The sequence below is a fragment of the Pangasianodon hypophthalmus genome, chromosome 2 (assembly GCF_027358585.1).
Source record: "Pangasianodon hypophthalmus isolate fPanHyp1 chromosome 2, fPanHyp1.pri, whole genome shotgun sequence".
Lineage (NCBI taxonomy): Eukaryota > Metazoa > Chordata > Actinopteri > Siluriformes > Pangasiidae > Pangasianodon > Pangasianodon hypophthalmus.
The window spans coordinates 23,516,775-23,539,615 of NC_069711.1; the positions used below are offsets into that span (position 1 = coordinate 23,516,775).

Here is a 22,841-nt window from a genome sequence, read left to right on the forward strand (position 1 = left end):
AAAAATGTAAAATTATTGTTCAAATGCTGTTGTATGAGAGGAAAAACACTCTGTTATGTAATGTAAGTAAGGTATAACACAACAGGCCTTGCTGTCGTACAAAAATAATGCAGCACGGCACGAGGATGCAGCAATAATGATGTGGCACGAGGCACAAGCCGGTTTAGAATTAGATTTAATATTGTGGAAGGTCCAAGAGACAAGTTACATCCTGTTCCCACCTACAGTATAGCTGTGATGAACAGTCTCTCTCTCTCTCTCTCTCTCTCTCTCTCACTCACACACACACACACACACACACACACACACACACGCACAAAGTGCAGCCTGTCATTTTATAGAGAAAATGGAAAACATAACTGAGACTGAGAGCACTTGCAACCGATAATGCACACCTTATGACCAATCAGATTTGAGCATTCAATCAGGCTGTGGTATAATATGAAAATAATCAACTTTGGGTTGATATCAGTAACTTCACTTCATAGTATCCATCCATTAGTTATTTTCCTATAATAGCATGCCTGCTTGTTTTATTCCTTAGGAATACTATATATTTTGCACTCATTACTAGAATATGAAGGAAATATTTAATTGATGTAGTAAATCCTGTCGTTACACTCCTAACTACTTTAGCGGACATTGTTTGTGGTCCTTTTTATTTATTTATTTTTTTTATTTTTTTTTTGGTAACGTGAAGTCACAGATTATTGAGCTGGAGTGTCCAGAATTTTCTGCTTCCAACAAAGAGGTTGATGTTTTTTACAAGTCTATAACTTGAAATTGTAAAGAATTAGGAAAGCAGAATCATTCCAGCTTCTTAAAATATTTTTATTACAAATTTTTTCAAAGTTTAGTCCTCCACGCTACTCAGGCTGTACAGTAAATGTGCAGTTGTCATTGTAGCGCCGGTAACGGTACTGAACTACAATACCCATCAGCCAGAGCACATCACCAGACTAATGAACACACACACACCTGGACTCAATTACCAGCTCACCCATATAAGCACACTCCAGACAAACACACAAACACAAACAAACAAACAAACAATTCATTCATTCAGCTCTGTTACACATCTGAAAAACCAAGCCTTTGATTAATTTTTGCTAAACTTTTTTTTAAAATTTATGCTAGTAAGTTGATTTTAATCATACATTTAATTACAAGTGTTGTGAGTGATTCTATCAGTAAAAACTAAAATTTGCTTAATTTATAAACTTAAAAATTGTTTAAAAATATATCAAAATATGACTTATTAACCAATATTACCTGTTATGAGTATTAAAAATCTTAAAAATATTATAATCAGTATCCTTATCTGTGATATTTTCATACCGCTTGAGCACTGAAAATATCTATTTTTGTTATTTTGGATGTTCATATCTTCCATGTTAAGCACTTAAGGACCCTTGTTTGCTAATTGACTTGATGAAAATGAAATCACCTAAATACGCTAATTTTATTGTTAATCTTAATGGTTTGAAGTGTTGGAGTGAATCTGTGAAAGGATCTATAAAGGAAAATTGACACTACAAATCCTACTGAGACTAGCATGAGACTAGCATGGCAGCTTGATAATGCCATTTTCATAAGGGTGAATGAGTTTAGAGAGATACCCTTTGCAAATGATCCCGATTAAGCCTTTTTATCAAAGCTTGACTTTATTGTCAGTGTACACACATAGATACACACACTTTAACATGATTTGCATATTAATATAGCCTCTTCACTTAGATACATACATCCCCCCCTTTAAGATTTGCAAATTTCCCACAGCGTGTACACACATGCTTGAGTCTAGCGATAAATCCTTTTATCAAAGCTGTACAAGATGAAGTGTAAAACCAAACAGCTTTACAGCTCAGAGTTATTTAGTAACCCTCTTAAACATGAACATGTACTCATGACAGGTCTATTTAATGACTATCACCATAGAGAAGATAATCATTTTCCCAAAACCAAAAAGTTTTCATTTGGTCAAATCTCTATTAATTCATTATATGGTCAGTTAGTCTATTGATGTGTTGGTTAGGCTATACATTGTATGTTTTTCTGTCATTTTTCCTCTTTGTATCTCTGTAGACATCAACAGTTAGCCCATATGTTTTGTATCATGTGTTCACTCAGCTCTAACAGCGCATTATGATTTCTCCTCCTTCTCAGATGCGAAGGTTTGTCCGCCGAAAGAGTTCCAGTGCCGGAACGGCATGTGTGTGGCCCCCAGCTTCATCTGTGATGGTGATGATGACTGTGGAGATAACAGCGATGAAGAGAAGTGCACTTCAAGCACAGCCAGCACATGCAGCCCTCAGGAGTTCCGCTGTAACAACTCTGAGTGTATCCCAGCTCTGTGGAGCTGCGACGGCGACCCTGACTGCAGAGATAAATCAGACGAGTCGGTGGAGCGCTGTACCAGCAGGAACGAGCCGCAGAAGCCAAGCTGCCTGGCTGGAGAGTTCCAGTGTGGCAGCGGAGAGTGCGTGCATCTCAACTGGAAATGTGACGGGGACCCAGACTGCAAGGACAAGTCCGATGAGACAAACTGTCGTAAGTACAGATGCAATCAGCATCAGGGCTGCGACACACAAAGCCAACGTAGAAGAACTAGCACTGCAAACAAGGCGAAAGTAAAGAAGGGATGAAACAAAGAAAAAAGATGAAAGGAAACAAATAGGGAAGGAAACTAGAAGAGAGGGAAGACTGGAAGGAAGGGTAAAAGGAATCAAGGAAGGAAGGAAAGAAGGAGAGAGGGAAGGAGGGAAGAAAACACAGAGAGAGGGAAGGGTGGAAGGAAATGAGAAGAGAAACAAACCATGGGAAAGAGGGAAGGAAACAAGGAGAGAGGGAAGAAGGAAACAATGTGGGAAGGAGGGAAAGAAAAATGGAGAAAGATAAGGAGGGAAGGAAACGAGTAGGGATGGAAACGAGTAGGGATGGAAACGAGTAGGGATGGAAACGAGTAGGGATGGAAACAATGAGGGAAGGAAATGAGTAGGGAAGGAAATGAGTAGGGAAGGAAACGAGTAGGGATGGAAACAATGAGGGAAGGAAACGAGTTGGGAAGGAAACCAGAAGATCCCGTATCATGTAAACCCTCTGTGTTCAGTAACGAGGTGAATACTACGGTATTAAATAGTTTGACAGAATAAATGGAGTCCCTGCATTTGTATTAATTTGCTCACCCAAATGTTGTCCCCGAAATGAACTCCAGTCTGCAGTAAATCACTCCGTGATGCTAAATTCATCTGTTTGCATAGATATTTCTCTCTACTTATTGAAGTAAAAACAATTTTACAAACTAGATTTTTTTTATACAGTTTTCATTGTTTTAAAGACATTCTGATAAATGCAAACGGTTGAAATTTGTTTCAAAGACGAATGTAAATAGTGAAGTTATGTATAAATATAGGGATTGTAACACGTCAATAACAATGTTATTATGTTACTAGAGAAATGTTACCTTATTAGAACAAGCACATTAATATAAACCTGATTTTGTCTTGCAGCTGGAACTACTGTGAGAGCTGCTGTTATAGAAAATTAATAAACACCATCTGACCAATCAGAATTGAGGATTCAGTAGCACTGTGTTATAGGTGTTTAAAAACGCTGTAGGAGTTTAGCTAAAAGTAACAGATCACACAATATTAAATACTTGTGTGTGGGTACGTACATGTGTGTGTGTGTGTGTGTGTGTGTGTGTGTGTGTTTCTGCGTTCCAGACTAGGCCCCTTTGACATGCATCTTAGTGTCTGAGCCATGTAAACCCGAGTCATTTGGTGTAAAGAGGAAATCAGTGTGGTGCCATTCACTAGTGCCTTGCTTGTTGCTAAGTAACTGTGTGTGTGTGTGTGTGTGTGTGTGTGTGTGTGTGTGGTAACCCTGTGTGTATTGGGGTACAAAGGAGGCCTCTTGAATTGGAGAGTCTCTTCTTGTGCAATACTTCATGCTTTTCATTTCCAATTTAAGACACCTGCATATGTTTTTCCAGAAAGAATGATGAACCTAAAGCTTGTCTACACATTCAGCTAATTAGAGTGAAAATAGACAGAAAAAATTCAAATGAGTTTGTAAACAGTCTGGCAGTAAGGTTTACTTTAATATCCTTAAAGTGTTATGCATTGAAGTCTAATGTTTATGTAACACTTTTAATCACATCTCTAAATTCTGTATAATTCATCTTTTCAGAGAAGGGAACTACTTTTTCACAGGGAACAATTTGTGTTTATGTTACCACCATAATCAGCGTAGCTCAAAACAAACCCAGAGTGTCTCAGTTTTCTCCTGGTCATACATGAACATCACAAAAGCCTCAGGTAGCATGTAGTGATTGTAGTTTTGAATTTGTGTTAGGTGCACTAGTTGTAATTTTTTAACTTTTAGATACTGTCCCAGGCTTCAATTATGAATGATTTTGAGTAGTTAGGTTTTCTGGGTTTTTTTTGTTTGTTTGTTTTTGTTTTTTTGTCACAGAAAAAAATGTCAAAATGTCTTGACAAATGCACAGTACAGATATAGTGAATAGAGACTAAGTTGAAAAATGCTGGATTTTTCCTTTAATATCTGGTGTCTGTTGGAATATTTCTATAAAATCCATTTATATATTGTGAATGTTTGTACACTAATATAAAGTATGTTGACCGTCACACCCATATGAGGTTCTTCCCCAAACTGTTCCCACAAATTTGGAAGCACACAGTTGTATAGAATGTGTTTGTATGCTGTAGCATTACAATTTCTCTTCAGTGGAACAAAGAGGCCCAAACCTGTTCCAGCATGACAATGCCCCCGTGCACAAAGTGAGATCCATGGAGACATGGTGTGCTAAGGTTGTGGAAGGAGTGGAAGAACTTGAATGGCTTTTTTGCATAAACTCCAGCTTTTATTTAAAAAACATAAATTAAAGAGCCAAACAGTCTCCTTATTGTTTCTGAGGTTAGGGTTAGATTGAGGTTTAGGTAGAACATTAATTAGCTGTATTAATAATTATGTCAATGGAAGGTCCTCACAAGTATAGTAAGACAAGCATGTGTGTGTATGTGTGTGAGTGTGTGCATGTGTGTGTCCTTCTCTGTTGAAATGAGCAACATCCAGCATGGAATAATTTTCTCTGTTTTGCTGAAATTGATCACCAGTTTATCTCCTGCCACTTCCGCACTACTGAGACGCACGGCATGAATAATTAAATACGCTTTAAAAAAGACGAATGAGAAAAACAACATCTCACTCAAACAGCAAAAATCACAGCACGCACCTATTTGTGTATATCCCTGTTCGCCAAAGGCATTTAGACAGAGAGCGACTGGTGGTAGCGTGAGGCTTTGGGGGGTTTAGTGCAGGTGCGAGTGAGGGATTGCTTTGGAATTGAAGTGCACTTCGTATTTGACCTTACTGCAGTAGAAAAGACAAAACCAACTGCTATGCTGTAATTATGAGTAACACCCTAAGTTATTAACTTGTGTGTGTGTGTGTGTGTGTGTGTGTGTGTGTGTGTGTGTGTGTGTGTGTGTGTGGGCTCTCAGCTCTGCTTACCTGCAGGCCGGATCAGTTTCAGTGTGGCGATGGCTCCTGCATTCACGGCACTAAGCAGTGTAACCGTGTGCACGATTGTCCAGACTTCAGTGATGAAGCAGGCTGTATCAACAAGAGTATGTCTCATTTTTCCACTTTTCCTCTTTTTTCATACTCTGTTTTTTCCCGAGAGCAACTTCACACTTATTTGAAACAAGTACGAAATCTTTTTCAGAGCTCAGATGCAGTCTAGAAAACACATCACTGACCTACCTGAAAGTGTTCTGATGTGTAGAAGTGAGGCTAAGCATTAAATAGCATGATTGCTTAACCAGTTACTGCAGAGAGGTCATGTTTATGCAGTGCTATATGTTCTGAGCTCTGATTTCTGATTTTGTGCTTAGACCCACAGAAATCATGTTCAAATAAATCCTCCTGAATTGTGATTGCATAAAAAAAACTAATTTGCAGTTAGAATCAAATATCATTGATCAACTGAGAAATGCCCAAATTGAAGAAAATGATCTCATTTCCTTAAAAAGGTATATCTTTATATACAGTATACACATTTTGACTAGTACACATCATGCTATAAATATGATCTACCTTGCCCACTCCTGCCTGTAAACAAAAGTATAAAAAGTGTGTGTTAGTTAGTGTGTGTTCATGACAACAGATATTAAATCTATCAGAGTGACTGGTCAGGTATGTCAATGTTTGTATTTGAGAGAAAAAGAAATCTTAGAGGAGTTTGTTGTGTTTTCTTATAGCTACTAAATGTGACGGGCCGCTGAAGTTCATGTGTAATAACGGAGAGTGTATTGACAGCAACAGGGTGTGTGACAACGTCAAGGACTGTAAGGACTGGTCAGACGAGCCTATGAAGCAGTGTGGTATGTATCACCACATACACATATTAATGCACATATTTTCATTAGTGATTGTTGACTGTTGACTTTGATTAGATTTTCAAGTAGGGTAACGTAATGCAAAGTTTTTCCCCCCTTTTCTTTTCATCCATCATGAAATATTCTATTCTAATCTATTTCCCTTAGGGCTGTCAAAGTAAAGGTCGATGTTCAAATACTGATTTTCATATTCATTTTTACATATTCTAAAGTAAAAAAAACACATTGTACAGAAATACATATTTAAACATGCATTTTGTCTAAAAACAATGGTTCTTAAAATCACAACACAAAATTTTTACATTTACAATTGAGTTCTTATAGTGTTATTAGACTGTTTGATGGTAGCTTGAATTAAATGAGTTTAATCAAACCTCCATAACTCAAAAACAATATGCCTATAAATAATATCAACTTGTGGGTTCTGTCTGTGGAAGGTTCAGGAATAAAGATCTCCAATAATTATAAAAATATTATTGTACACATTTTAAATAATGAGCCTAATATTTGAAGTTGGATTATGTCCATAAAATAAATCTGCACTAAGGGGGTCCATGGAATTTATATTACAGTTAAACTAAACGATCCCTGTGTCCCTTAAAATACCAAAAGTCCTCTGAATAAAGGTGTGTCCTTTGTGGCATCTGGGATTTGGCCTGTGTTGAAGATAGTGGATTTTTCTTGTAGCAGAGGAAATGTAAAACTTTACTAAATATAAGTTGCAGGAAAACACTGTTGTGGGTAAATATATAAAAACATAATGTTTGATATAAAGGCATGATATCGCTTCCTCATAGATTCATTGCTTTTACACAATACAAAGCGCTACTGCTAATGTTCCCTCTGTTTATATAAATGAGATCACTCCACAGGTAATTTGAATACATTTTAATACTAAAGCTTTTAAGCAATTAAAATTTGGATTCAACTTTTAAAATAATTATTCAGGCTCAGCTTATTGTGTTACTTTTTACGATAGAAATGTTTAGTACTGTTGACATTTAAAATAAAAAGTTTGAATATGATGTTCAGTGCATCAATACAGAGTCATTAAAGAATCATGATACATTTAAGAATTGATTTTTTTCCTCATTCCTATTGACTTGTTCAGTTCGAAGTTCAAGTAGAAAGATGCTCCATGATTGATTTATCCACTCTGCTCTCCATCACTGCACATTTTACACACTAGCCTTCATCTATCAAAGCAGCCATATTAACAGAGAACTGACTTCATATATATCAGATGTGAGCCCACACCTGCCCCTGTGACTGCACCATGATAACGTTTCCCCTATAATACAATATCCTCTGTGTGTTCTCTACCCGACTGCAGCAGGATGTTAATTGAGGATATATGACATTTCCAAAATGCCAGCTTGTGTTTGTAAATGTTCCTGCGCACACAGTGCTTTCTCTCTCTCTCTCTCGCTCGCTCACTCGTTCTCTCTGGTGGCTTATCTTCGGTATGAATCTTTAATGCAAAACATATAAAGGGGAGCGGCTGCTGTTGAAGCTGGTGTTAATTTCCCTGAGGCGGCCGCTCTGCTCTCTCCACCCTGCAAATGAGATTAGATGGAGCACCTGCTTCACTGCCACGCCCCGCTAGCTTCAAGTGCACGCTAGGCAACTCCAGCTTGTCCAGAGCGTATGAACAAAACACGTCACCTTCAGCATATTCATGAACATGTCCCTTTAATCATCATGTGTGACATCTCACACTGCTCTTAGCTTTATATATAGCTTCCGTCATCCTTAATGCACAAGATACTCGTAATGAAAAATTCTAGACATAAATGTACCACATTTCTGGATGTTACAATTTGGGATGCAGCGATACATTTTTTTTTTTTTTTTTTCTTCCAGAACATGTACAATTTTTTTGGTGCTCATCTGTACCGATATCAAAATGATTAACCTACTTAGAATTAAATAATCAGGGCCATCAGGGCAAAATTTATTTTGCTCTGTTTATGTTTGTTACTGCCATGTGATGCTAGCAATGAACTTATTTTTAACTTGTTATGGTATTTAAACGGTATCTAGAGAGCAGTACTAGCAAGCATGGTCATTAAAGATGAATGCAAGGTGCCGTTAATTGCACTATGACTCATGTGTACACCGTGGCATTTGGCAGACATCTTTATTCAGAGCAACATACAGACATGAAAGGACTAGTTTCACTCTAGTTTTAGAGTTATCTCATTTCTACTGCTGTCAGGGTCAAGGGCCTTGCTTATGGGCTCACCTGTAGTAGCTCGGGAGTGCTGGGATTTGAACTCACAACCTTCTGATCAGTAGGCCAATGCCTTAACCACTGAGCTACCACTGTTCCAAGCTTGTGAATATGTTTGTGTACATGCACTTCATAGCACCTTCAGCTCATCTTCAATGACCACACTCTCTGATACTTGTCTGCCTGCCCACGTCTGCCATCCTCATGCTCTCTATTAAACATAATGTTTAAACACCATAAGATGTTTAGGTTACTTGTATTGTAGGAAGATAGTGTAGTTCCTCCTCCACAGTAGCAGTCTGCTTTGCTTTGATCATGAATTATGATAGATGTACAGATCGCTGTCGTTTTGTGTTGTCTGTTCATTAGTGTGACACTGTACACTAGGCTTACATCACATAGCTGATGTTGGTGTCAGAGCATTTTTATGAGTAAGAGTAAATGAGCATGTATCAGACTGACACACATTACGGGTATCAGTGTCGATGCATACTTAGTTATAAAACTACATTTTTAAATACAAGGACCAATAAATGTATTCAGTAACATAAAACCTGGCAGCAAACATAAGGTTCATTATCATTCCTCAATGTAATTAAATTGCCTTGTCATTGTGTTTTAATTGCTCTTTACATTTAAGGACTTTGAGCAGCACAATCAGGTCCACATCTTTCCCTCAGAATGAGTTACTTTTAACCTTTTTTTTCCACCGATTCAGAGTTGGACATTATGCATATGTTAGATTTAATGTTTAATCATGTTTTTCAAGCCAAGGCTTTAGAGAACTGCATGTTTTGTTTTTTTTTTAAATACTGCTTCGTTAAAAACACATTTGTATGACGTTACTTTGTAAATGTTATGGTGTACGCAATTGTAGTCATGACTTTAGTTTAATTCAGGTTTTGGGACAGATTTTAAGAATTTGCATGGTTTTGAATAAGTGACTGATTAAATGAACAAGTTGTAAGTTGTCAATCTCACTAAAACCAATCTCACTAAGACCATTTCAATTCAAGAAGCAGTTACTAAGAAACTGAATATGCATATGTAGTATGTTATCTTTTAAGAAAAAAAGGGGAAGAAGTGAGGAGATTTGTTCTAGCTTGAGGTGGAGATCATTTCCTAGCCTGAAAGCAACCAGCAATATGATATTGCAAATCTTAATAGGTGGAGATAGAAGGTATCTTGATGAGATGATTAAAATGGTCTGGAAAAATGTTCCCACATTACAAATAGTAATAGTAATGGAGGGTTAAAAATCTCAAACTGTTTGTCCTTCTAATTTTTATATAAACTGTGTTTTATTGTTTGTTTAATATGCTTGCTAATTGTTAATTATGCTATTTTTTTAATCCTTCATACCTCAGTATCCTGTATCATTGGTATCACAGTCACAATTTTGGACAGCACTAATGTCTCCATTTTCTTCCTCCTTCTGTCCCTCCATAGATTTGGAAGAATGTTTGCCTCTCATAAGTGTAGTTATAGGCTTTAGGAGGCAATGATGTTTTTAATTTAGTTCTGCTAACCTACTGACCACAAGTATATGTAAAAAAAAAAAAAAAAAAAAAAGTTCTCCATATGTACCATGAAAATTACATGTAACCAAATGTGATACATTACTCAGAATGAACTGATGATGAGGTTTAAACAGATACAGATAAGGCAGTGGACTGTTCAGTGGACATGTTGAGATGAGAGGTGTTCATCAGGACTGGGACGCAATAAAAATGTCATGCATCCTGAATAAGTGCTAGTCAGAGTTGTGGTAGTTTAAAAGAGGCTACTAGTTTATATTTTGGGAAATAGAACCAGCTAAATTCCTTACAAAACGTTAGAAAATATCATGGTTAGATACAAGCAAAAATAGGTGAGTGAGACCAATTATGGACTCAAGTGATGTAGCTGAGGTTGAGTCAGATTTTTCAGACAATACTGACAGTGTTGGCATTTCTATCTCTGAGATTTTTCCAGTGGACCAGGGTCATGGTGGTAAGGGTCTCCAATTGTATTTACTTTTTTTTTTAATTCAGGTTTAGGCCACTCCCACATTGATTTAAAGATACGGATGTTTAGAGCACTAAACAGATTCAGATAGTGTAATTGTGTTACACCCATAGTACATACTCACAACCATGTGTCTTAATTTATTTCACTACTCTGCACTCAGTCATCCGTATGCTGACATGAGGTAGGCTAATTACTGTGTACATCTCTGCTGATTGTGAAAGCTTCTTGAGCAATTTATGATAATGTGCGTGCTTAGCATTTCCACTGCAGGAAGTGGAATGTATTGTGGTTTCAAAGCAATTAGAAATTGAATAATTTTTGTGTTATGCTTACAGCATATCTCTTCCTCCCCGCTGTGAATGTAGCATGAGTATAAAAAAGCTTCCTGATGAGTGCCTAAGATTGCTCACATGTATTCTGCATACCATTACCCACTACTTTTACTACAATCAGCCACATTATCCTGTCGCCATTTTTCGGCATTTAGGATAAGTCTCTTGCCTTTCCACAGCCATGCAAGGGCAAGCAGGGGAGATTTTACTCAGCTCATCATTCTCCCATCAGCCTCAGACTCCGCTGAGAAAAAGGGAAATGAATCACCAGTTCTCGTCAGTTCTTGTCAGGATGCCAGGGGCACGTTTCAAACAGCGTCTAATCCCTGCTGGATTTACTGACCTTTTTACTCCCACTGCTGTCTTTTTTTCATCATAGGCCTCAATGAATGTGCCAATAACAATGGCGGCTGCTCTCACATATGCAGGGACCGGCGGATAGGCTACGAGTGCGATTGTCCCTCAGGTTACACACTGCTGGATCAGAGGACTTGTGGAGGTAAAGATTCCTCTTAATTTCACTGATGTTGTTTTAGTGTTTAGCACATTTCTAACACAAAATAATATAACTTTATTGAACCAGTGATGAGATACTGTTGTTTTTCAGGGCATGTACAGAGTGTATTAAATCTTAATGTGGTCTCTCAATCATATTGCATATGTCTGAGGCCCTGGTAATACCTGTCAGATGTTATTCTGTCTAAATTATGGCAAACAGCCCAAAAAATATTCTTAGGGTTTTGGCCAATTTATTTTTTTTTTTTCTGTCTATAACATGCTTAATAAAACATTAATATACTTATTATTACCAAACCAATGTGGCAGTTTTTGTCAACTTACTTTTGAATCATGCCTAGACTATCTTTCTGAAAAAATGTTGTTGGATAAGGAGTGTAGTGGTAGAAACAGTCAGTGAGCCTAGAGATGTCTAAAACCTTGCTAGCTAAGTGTGATTTCCTCACACAGTGACTGTCACGTTTTGATCAAGTTATTACATAGTTACATACAATAGCAAAAAGCTTAATCAATGTCGAAATGTCCTCGATGCTCCAGAGCCTCAGTTGGAATTATATTTTTAAATGTAATTTTCACATTTGTTGTTAACCAGCCTTTAAAATGCTAGAACTCGTGATGATTGAGATACGAATAAAACACATATTTCACTTCAGGAAAGTGTGTAGTTTTCAGAAACTTCAATGTCAAAATTTTACCATGTAAAGGGTTTTCCCAGGCCATACATTTATGTTACAACCACAGGTATGTGGCTTGAATTGCTAGCCTCTTGCAGCCGATGCAAGTGAATATAGAAACTGTCACAAGATGACAATACAGTCACTCTTTGCTTCTTCTGTACTTCATATTTATCTGATTTGTTTCTCCTCCAGACATAGACGAATGTGAGAACCCAGACACCTGCAGTCAAATTTGCATCAACTACAAAGGTGACTACAAGTGTGAATGCTATGAGGGTTACGAAATGGATCCAGTTTCCAACACGTGCAAGGCTGTTGGTAAGGCATTCAAACCAACTTCAGATTTGATATATTTAACTATATAACTATATAAAAATCCACCCGGAACAACTTACATATCAATGTTTATAATTAATATGTGATCTTCAGTGGCATCCGAGATTTATTTACTAGTGAAATTCTAAGTTTTTGGTTTAAACATCTTTAATCAACAACGGTTTCCTACATTTCCCACAATGCAATAAAAAGAATTTGGGCTTTCAGAGAAAAGAAAGGAAATGGTAGAGCAAGAAACTCGAGCAATTGGAGAAACCTGTATTACTTTGATGGATACTTTGAGCTATGTATTACCACAAATTCATCTTTTAGAAAGAAGTACTTCCATCTTTGAAAGGATAAAGTTTAAAGATTTAGAGCTTAATCGACAGACAACCTTGACCACAGAATTAATTAAAGTATTTTACAAAAACATGTTCTACACAGACATTTATGTGGTAATCACACATACATTCTTGAATGGGAAACAAATCTACAGCCCAAAACGTTTGGCCCTCTGAGGGGAACTCTTTGAGGAAATAAATATCAAAAATGGAGGATACATACAGTATATTACAATACAATTAACAATATATTAAAAATATATTTAAACTATACATTTAATTTATACTACAATTGAAAACACATATATAAAATGCAGTGGAGGAAAATGCACTTATGAGCTATATTTTTAATTATTTGGAAATATATTACAATAGGTGACTAAATGCTCTATTACCCCAGGGCTACATGAGTTTCTGCTATTTTCTAATTTAGTCTTTAATATACAAATGCCAAGTCTAATGAATGCTCTAGGAGCTACCTGTTCATTATATAGCTCAAGTAGGAGAGGGGGTAAAAATCCATAACGAGCAAGTCATCATTCTTATATCCCATGAAGTAACTGCAAGCATCACTAATAATGAGGAAGTGGATACAGTAATTGGCTCCACTTAGCTTTAAACAGTGTGATCTCATTGATTACTGCACTCACCGGCAAATGAGACTTTATTACCCCCAGGAAGAAATAAGTTAGCATAGTCAAGACATGGCACGTGCAATCACACAGCCAAGCCTCAGTGCTTTCTTACGGAAGCAAATGTAATATAGGGAGAGGTTATTATTAACCGAGCAGCTTATTTCATTTAAAACTGTGTAAATACAATGTGGTCTGCATAGTGATTGTGAGGGTAATATTGCCTTGATGAAGATAATCTTGCTTTTTCACTGAGCTGTCAAGATGGCAGAAAATTCCAGAGCTTCCACTTTGTCTCTCTCAGTGGGGGATGACAGCTGGAGGGACTCTGTCATTATGCATATTGTGCCACAGTGAGCTAGAAAACACTCAGCCTCAGGCTAAACAGCATAGAGAATATTTCCTGTCTTTGGAAGACATTTCATTTATCATTCTACCTCTTGCAAGGGTGTTATTTTTGTTTTGTTTTGTTTTGTTTTTTTGTTTTTTGGGGGTTTTTGGGTTTTTTTTGTTTGTTTGTTTGTTTGTTTGTTTGTTTTTGTTTTTGTTTTTTTTTTAATAATGCTGCTTTCCTGTTTTGGCTATTCTCAAAGCACAATTTTTGTAATCTTGTGTATCAGGTATATATTGGCAAACCATTAGAGCTGTCCCAATAAGGAACCTTGTTTTAGCAGGTCAGTGGAATTAAGCCAGCCCTGCATATATTTAAAATAGATTTAAATCAGATTCAAACCACATCAGAAGGTCTGAGATGCATTTTATCCAGATGTTAGTAATATTCTCATCCAAGTGTCAGTATCTGCTCAATAAAACATGATGTCCATGACATCCAGGCCTGAATCAAAGTAATAATAGAGAATTGGAAATGTGGTATATACAAGTAAATAATTCCTTATTAATGATTTAGACAGATAATGACATTTAGCAAGATGTCAGACAAGCAGATATCTCAGATATCTCATTTTTACACAGTTAAATCACATGATAAACTAAGATCAGGTGTCCAATATCATGTGTAAGATAAGTAAAAAACTAAGACAAACTAAACAAATAAGTCACAAAAAAAAAAAACAGAGGCTTGGATGGAGAGCATATTTGAAAGTTGAAATCACCATGGATCAAAGCTTTATCAGAGGTAGGTACACCAGGCAGAAATTGTGAGAATTCTGGAGTGGATTCAGATGATCTGTACACTAGCACAGGGCTAGACATCTCCACTTCAACCTTGAGTACTCTCTTACAGTCAACAGTCTGCATTTAAAACAGTACTTTAAAAATTATTGTTAAAGCTCCACCTCAGCCTGTGGTCCTGAGAGCACTAAAAACTTAGTCACTGAGAGAGAATTTAACAAGAGTGTTAGCAGAAGTGTTCAAAGTCTCAGTCACAACAAGAAAATCCAAAATGAAGAAATCGCATAAAGTTTATTTGCTACAGATCGTGTGTGAAAAAGAGCTATTTTGGCTGAGACTGAATCCAAGAATCATTGTGAAACTAGGTCAGGAGTGGTGTTTAAAGACGTGTATTTTAGTCAGTGGAGGACTTTGCTGCTTCGAGTGAATGATGACCAGATAGAGGAAATGTGACCGTTGATGGCAATGTTGACTCAAAGTTTTGGCAAGAGACACTATGAATGTATGAACGGTGGCGAGCTATCCCTAAATTGATGTAATGTTTGCAAATCACAGGAGACAGGCAGGTCTTAAATGCTTAGATGCAACAGTTGAGATTTTGAGTAGGCAGTAATTTTACAGTATGTGTAAAGCCCTATGGAAGACCTGATGTTAACAAGACAATTGTGGAGAGTTCAGGAGCAGAAGGATAACCTGATGACTCATGAGATACATGTTTGGAAAAAAAACATCCTGACATTCCAATTTGTACAAACAACTAAGTATAAGACCACATTAGCCAGCAATCCATGAAACCACTTGAAAGCCGACATCTACTGTGGTTAGATTCTCCTGCCGATTATGACTATTATTCTTGGAATTCTCCAAAGAAAAGCAACACCAAAGCAATCACACACTTGCATCCTGTCACTCACCACATTTTACAGATATATTGTTGTTAAAAACTCTCTAAATCAGCTCTCATAGTTACTACCAGCACTTAGCAAAAATAGTTTTTTAGTCCAGCCATCCATCCAACCATTCATCCATCCACCCACACTACCTCTATTCCTAAGCTCTGCATGGGAACTCTATAAAATAAGTTCAATGCTCTTCTCATTATAGATATCTCTTTAATAATGTGAAATGAATTAGGTCTCTCATCCATGCCCTTTTCAGAAGCATTCTCTGCAGAGGCGAAGTAAAGATAAGAGACTCATGCTTTGATGCACAAGGCATCCCAGCCTGGTTTCCAAAACCCATTTTACAGACACAACAGCAACTGCAAATATGACCTTTGGATGCCAATATGACTCTTGACATCAAGAGCGAGAGCAGAGAGCAGAGAGCAGTTCATTATAAGAAACAGTATGCAATCACTGCATAAGCTTGTTTACAGTTGGTTATCATTTTAAAAAGATCGGAAGAGCCTTGGATATCAAGCTTAAAAATATATATGTGGAATTATATTTTCCCTTTTCATTGCATATAAATTGAATTGGAATGAGATTCTCCACATGAATCTGCAGTCTGAATACGTAATCTTTATCCTTCTGCCACTGTTACCACGTCAGCCTTGTTTGCTGGCTGTGGTAGCTCAGTGGTCAAGATGTTGGACTACTGATCAAAAGCGCATGAGTTCAAACCCCAGCAGCACCACTGCTGGGCCCTTGAACAAGGCCCTTAACCCTCAACTTCCCAGTTGTAAATGTAAGTCGCTCTGGATAAGGGTGTCTGCCAAAATGCCATAAATGTAAATGTTTGATCCTGAACTTGGGTTACTGTCATTTTCTCCACGTGTCTGCGTGGATTTACTACAGGTTCTCCGGTTTCCTCCCACCCCACAAGAACACACTGGTAGGTACACTAAATTGGCCCTTGGTGTGAATGGGTATGTGCTTTATACCAGTGTCCTATTCAGGGTGTATTTCCTCCTCATGGATAGACTCTGGATCCACCATGACACTGACCAGGATAAAGCAGTACAAGACTAGACCCTAAGGTCTAATTATGTACCTTAAATAATTTTAAAAGTATGCTATTCACATTTCCATTTCCATGCTATTCACATTTCCACTTGAGGCTACCACCCCAGAGACAAGGAAAGGTTTAATTTTTTTTTTCTGAGAGTGTATGTGGAAGTCTGTCAGAAGACTCAAGGACCTAAGAGTCTTCTGATCAGTAGCCTAGAGCCAAAAAACAAAGTTCATTGCTAAAGTTCAAATGTAAGTTATCCATTAAAAACACTTTAAAAATAATGAGCACAGGGTTACTTTAAAATAAGGTCTTGAGTGAGTAGAACATGTTTACAAGATTACAGTGGCATCTTCTGATGGTCCTCAATCTAGATGTGTGTTCTTCAGGGAGCTCCATAATGATCATCATTTATCTCTGTGCTTTGTGCTCTCTCTTGATCTTCACAGAAGCCAAGAGTCTTTACAATTATTCATGTTTTTAAAGCTTTAAAGCTACAAGTTTAACAAATTGCAGCTCAATATTAGTGACATTAATGAGTTACATTGCAGTTAATGAAAGTGTCATGGTAAGAGGCAGCGTTGCAAATGAAGCCTTGTATCGTAATAAGGTGCTTGAGTGTCTCTTCTGGTAGCTGTTTTCTCTCCTGTAGCAGAAAGCCAGTCGAGCTGGTGCTCATATCTTTAATAAGCTGTATTGATGGGAGGAGTCTCTGTGGTGTCGCTGTCCACTGGGACGCATGAAGCTCTGTACATGTGGCCACGCTGGCCTTCTACATCCTCATTAAAGAAAGGAAGTGTGCTGTTAGTGCGTGCTGCAAGCCTGAACTTAAACTTGTAAATTGGTTTTAATGAGCAGATGAGGAAATTCATGGCCACTGGAAGGATACAGCCTGTAGTCATGGCATTGTATTCTTTTTCTCTCTCTCTCTCTATCTCTCTCTCTCTCTCTCTCTCTCTCTCTGTCTCATTCTCTCCCTCACACACATCATGTTATTGTCAGTTTTTCCATAATTGACCTCTTCTCATCCAGTCTAAATAAAGATGTCCACAGAACATGTCTTTCACATGCTGCCTTCAGAGGAACCTACAAACTATTTCCAGCACACTTTATTACCACTAGCATTCATGCATGCTGTTCAGGGTGGCAGTGGATCCAGAAAGAGCAGTGGGCGCAAGGCCGGAGGATTCACCCTGGATGAGACAACAGTCCATCACGAACACACATTCATACACTCAATCACACTTAGGGGCAATTTAGTGTAGGCAATCCACACAATCCGTATGTTTTTGGGAGGTTGGAGGAAACCAGACAATCTGAAGGAAACCTACATAAACATTGGGAGAATATGTGAAAGACACTAAAGACAGCTCAGGATCTGAAAATACTACACACTGCACCACCATGCCACCTTTCCCACCAGCAGCCAATGTTTAACTAATGATCTTCAGGAAATTGAGTCATTTCCTCTATCTGTCAGAAGGGACAGATAAAGAGCTTCATGGAATTCACAAATTCTTCTTTGCTCTCCAACAAATATATCATAGTCCTCAGAATGAGACTGAAAGATTAGCACTCAGAGTGTGTGAGCAGACTTGAGAGAGGTTAAACTTTGCTCAGTGGTTGTCTCATCATGAACATGCTGATCTCCACCTCTCCACTTCCAAGTGCTTGATCCATTCCAGTACAATTCCTCACAACATGTTCATCATTTCTGCTCTGACCTTTCAGGGTTTCATCAAGAGTATCATTACTTTCCTTTGATAATGAAGAGATAGAAAATGAAAGGAGTGAGGGAAGAAAAATTTTGGGCATCATCATGGAGTGATAAAAAATTAAATTATGTGCTGTGTTGTGATTTAATTACGAATGCTCCGCCCCCTGGTCCGCCCCTTTCACATGCTCTGTTAGTCCAAGCTCCAGCTATTGACATGATGGAGTCAGAAAACAGAGGAATGAGATCACTCTAGCACTGAGACATAGAGATGAGCAAACACTGAGTGATAAATCACATTAAGAGCACATTAAGTGAATGATGGAGACCGCTTACTGATCTAATGCAGTCCATTTAATAGTGAAGATGCTGCATCAATGATGTTACAGTTTTATCATCCTCATCTCGTCTCAGCACAAGTTTGAGGGATTTGCCTCAACCCCCTCTCCCCCTTTCTCTCCTCTATCTCTTTCAGTCTCTCCTTGCCACGTCGTACATCTTAGATGAGGCTGTTCATATTGATGACAGCAAATCCAGCAGATGGGGGAAATGATTGAATCCTGAACTCGGGCTGAAAATGAAAATATTTGCTTGCAGTGCAGTGGCCCATGAGGGACTTAGAAGAAGTAGAATGAAATGTTTCTTCTCCCACAAGTCCCCTCTATTACAGCAGGGTCTCACAATCTGAGTTGTGGCTTGAGGGCCACTCGCTGGAGACTCTGAGAGCCAGCCAATGCAGCTTGGCTTTAGTGAGATCACAGGCTGAGATATTAACAGTTTGCTAGGGAGTGAGGAAGGGAAGAAGAAAGAATGAGGAGTGATTATAAGATCCCATCTATCAGCCTTGCTCATCTTTTTCCATCACTGTCAGACCTGAATGCTCTACACGTTCTTTCACCATCATGCTGCACCTGCTGTAAATCTCTCACCATCTGTCTGTTTCTATCAGGATTTATATTGCTCGCTGTCATTTTCTGTCACACAGCCTCTTACTTCCTCTTCCTCTTTCATTCTTCCTCACTTGTTCTACCTTTGGCAATTGTCACATGCTTCCCAAACCTCCTTATTTTCTTTCCTGTCCAATCACTGCTTCTGCCTAGCAACCATTGCTATCCGCTTTTACCTAGATCCAGCTTTTAACACATTATCAGACACACCAGCATTTTAGACCTACACTCACTGGCCACTTTAATAGCAACACCTGTACACCTACTCATTCATGCAATTATCCAATCAGCACAGTGCATAGTCATGCAAATACAGGTCAAGAGCTTCAGTTAATGTTCATATCAAACATCAGAATGGGGAAAAATGTGGCATGATTGTTGGTATCAGATGAGCTGGTTGGAGTGTTTCAGAAACTGCAGCTCTCCTGGGATTTTCACACACAACCGTCTCTAGAGTTTATACATAATGGTGCAAAAAAAAAAAATATCCAGTGAGCAGCAGTTCTGTAGGCAGAGGAGAATGGCCAGACTGCTTTGAGCTGACAGCAACTAAATAGCCATTCTTTACAGCCATGGTGAGTAGAAAAGCATCTCAGAACACACAGTACTCTGAACCTTGAGGTGGATGGGCTACAACAGCAGAAGACCACATCAGGTTCCACTCCTGTCCACCGAGAACAGGAATCTGAATCTACAGTGGGCACACATTCACCAAAACAGTTTAAGATTGGAAAAAGTTTAGGCAATATTTTTCCAATCTTCGAATATCCAGGTTTGGTTGGGGTTCTATACCACTAAAACTTTTGTGGCTAATTACAGGCATTAACAATGCTCTAACTACAGACATTTCATACTGTATGTAAAGGATCTCTGGCTATTAGTTACTGTTATTTCTTCAAGTTTGATAAGATGTTGTGTAAGCCAGGCACACAAAAAAAAAGAAAAGAAAAAATGAAAAAGGGAAGAGTTATTGTTCAATTATGTGTTACAGCCTTTTACATTTCACGAGCACAAAATGCACAAAATCACTACAAATTAGTCAACACCTCAAAAATAGCTAGCATGCTAAATGTTAGCTAGCCAGCTTGTCTTTGCAGATCCATCTGTACCAAACCATCCAAACCAACAGCAGTGATGATTTTCTTGTGTGAGCTATACAGTACCTCTATCACTTAAAAGGGTTAGATAGCTAAGGTTTGGCATGCCACCTACCTTTGTTGTGTTGAGACTGCAGTATTTTACAGGAGTAGTTTTTGTTCAAAACACCCTAAAATTAGCTGGCATGCTAAATGTGAGCTAGCTAGCTTATCTTTGTCACTGTTAGCATAAAACCAGTATTAAGAATTGTTTGGCTAAGACTAACCTTTAATAATACTTTTCCTAAATTAGCTATACAGTAACTATATCAGTTAAAAGTTATGTTAGCTAGTTCAGCTGAAGCTGAGAGAATTCACATATGTTCTGTTTTTCTTTTTCATTTTGCCACAATCCTTATTTGCTGAGGTGATTTAGCATGTAACATTGTTTATGTTTCCTCCTGAGGTTTCAAATGTCAGCATCGGTTTGAAATCTTTTCTGCTAACTCAGTGTAACCAGCCTTCTTTTGTCAGAAGCTTGACCTTCTTAGTGACAGTTATAAAGCATGGGCGGAGTTTGGGATTTGTCATAACACACAGAGAGCACAAGAAATGAGGAACATGTCCTTGGAAGTAATGAAAGACCGTCTAATAATGCAGATTTAGAATGATCATTAGGGACAAAGTTAATGGTTGATACAGAACCAGGAAAGGAGAATGCACAAAATGTGTGTGTCCCTTTCTGAAACTGAGTTCAGAGAGTGTGAGTTCAGGGTATAGTTAATGTGAATTTAGTGGAATTACTGTTGCTGTCTGGTGGCAGGACTGAGTCACCAAGCTACACTGATTTAGCTTTTCCGGAGGTGGACACACATGTACTGACACACACTGCAGGCTAATTGCCTCAAGACACTACAGCTGTGTGCCATACACACACACACACACACACACACACACACACATGCACACACACACAAACAAGCATTTTGTCAATTTAATGCAATTTAATGACCTAGAAATGTAATGCAAGTTCACTGTGTGCCTATGGTCCTAGAACTGATTTTGCTGGGTCAGACCTGACTTATTTGCAATAAAACTCTCATGGAACAGCAAATGGTCAAATGGAAATGGTCACCTTGTTAATAGAAAAGGGTACAGGTACCACCAGTAAAGCTGTACTAAAAGATCTGGGTATGCGTGTATGCAAAAGCTCAGAGACTTATATGGAGATTGTATTCATGTTAGAGCAATTTGTATTCAAGTTAAAGGATCTCAGTTACTGTTGAAATAACTCTGAAACCTAACAAGCTTCATTTTCACATTCTCCATCTCCATTCTCACATCCAGTGTGCTCTGTGGTCTTCCACACAGGACAAAGTCCATACCTGATTTTCACCAACCGGCATGAGATCCGGCGGATTGACCTGGTGAGAAGGGACTACACGCAGGTGGCGCCCACCCTAAAAAACGCTGTGGCATTGGACGTGGACGTCACCACAAACAAGATGTACTGGTGTGACCTTTTCCATCGCAAGATTTTCAGGTACACCATGAACAGAATATGATAATGGATCACAGATCTGTGTAAAAATTGCAAGGACTGCAAGGAACAAGTTTAGAGAAAGTAGTAGTCCTTTGGAAAATTAAGGCATCTCTTATACATGTTCATTTTCACATATGCTCACCGCTGGCTGTCTGCTGATGAACAGCTTGACGGTTGTCTGATGTTAACAGTGCTGTAATTGCTTGCAATTAAGCTTAATCACCATGATAAGCCTAAAGCAGGGCATTTGGCTGCTGATTGCTGAGGCTGAAGTCTCTTCACATTATATATGTATGACCTGGTATATGGTAATTGGCTAGAATTTGGAGTGTGTGGTAAGGTGCCAGTCTCTCACATTCTCTCAGGCTTCTCCTGCCTCCCTCATCTCTACGTCTCTCCTCCCACTCAGCTGGGCATCCTAATTAGTGGAGTTCTGCTGAATAATATTCATCAGCTCTGGAATAGTTCAGTGTGTGTGTATTTATGCATATAAGTAACATTTTGCCGTTTTCATCTGAAATGAATAGAAGAGTGGAACATGTATTATTAGGTCACATAGCTGACAGCTTTGCATAAGAATTACACTGTTAGGAGCCATTCTCCTGAAAGAGTCTGAGGTTAAGTAACAGACTGTCATCAGAAATGGCCAAAGCTATAACTAGCATTTGGCCAATATGGGTGGCTGATTGGAATCTGAGAACAGGGAGGCTGTTGAACTATTATGAGTATTGCTTCTGTTTAAAATGAATTTTAAGAAATTAAAAAATGTAATTAAACTGAATATATAGTTGAGTGCAAAAGTTCGCATACTCAGAAAAATTCATTTACAGCCACCAGACATTTAGTATTTAGTTTCACGGATATTACTTCTTTACCAGGAATGTCCTGTAACAGGAGGGTCTGTGTGGCCAGACTGCCTGTAAGCCGCTGTAATGACATCCACCAACCAGTGCGCCAGTCTCAGTTTAGACAAGAGCCCCTAATGTCCTACCTCCA

General features: G+C 38.3%; 1 protein-coding gene across 8 annotated transcripts in view; it reads left to right on the top strand.

Moving 5' to 3' along the window:
• lrp8 (low density lipoprotein receptor-related protein 8, apolipoprotein e receptor) overlaps positions 1-22,841 on the top strand; it is a 179,182-nt gene that overhangs the window by 123,899 nt on the left and 32,442 nt on the right. For all 8 annotated transcript variants that reach the window (XM_026933516.3, XM_053242292.1, XM_026933514.3 and 5 more), the window contains 6 exons: positions 2,167-2,550; positions 5,526-5,651; positions 6,285-6,407; positions 11,377-11,496; positions 12,383-12,508; positions 21,674-21,845. In XM_026933516.3, the coding sequence (XP_026789317.3) occupies positions 2,167-2,550; positions 5,526-5,651; positions 6,285-6,407; positions 11,377-11,496; positions 12,383-12,508; positions 21,674-21,845 (1,051 nt within the window). The remainder of the gene's footprint in view (positions 1-2,166; positions 2,551-5,525; positions 5,652-6,284; positions 6,408-11,376; positions 11,497-12,382; positions 12,509-21,673; positions 21,846-22,841) is intronic.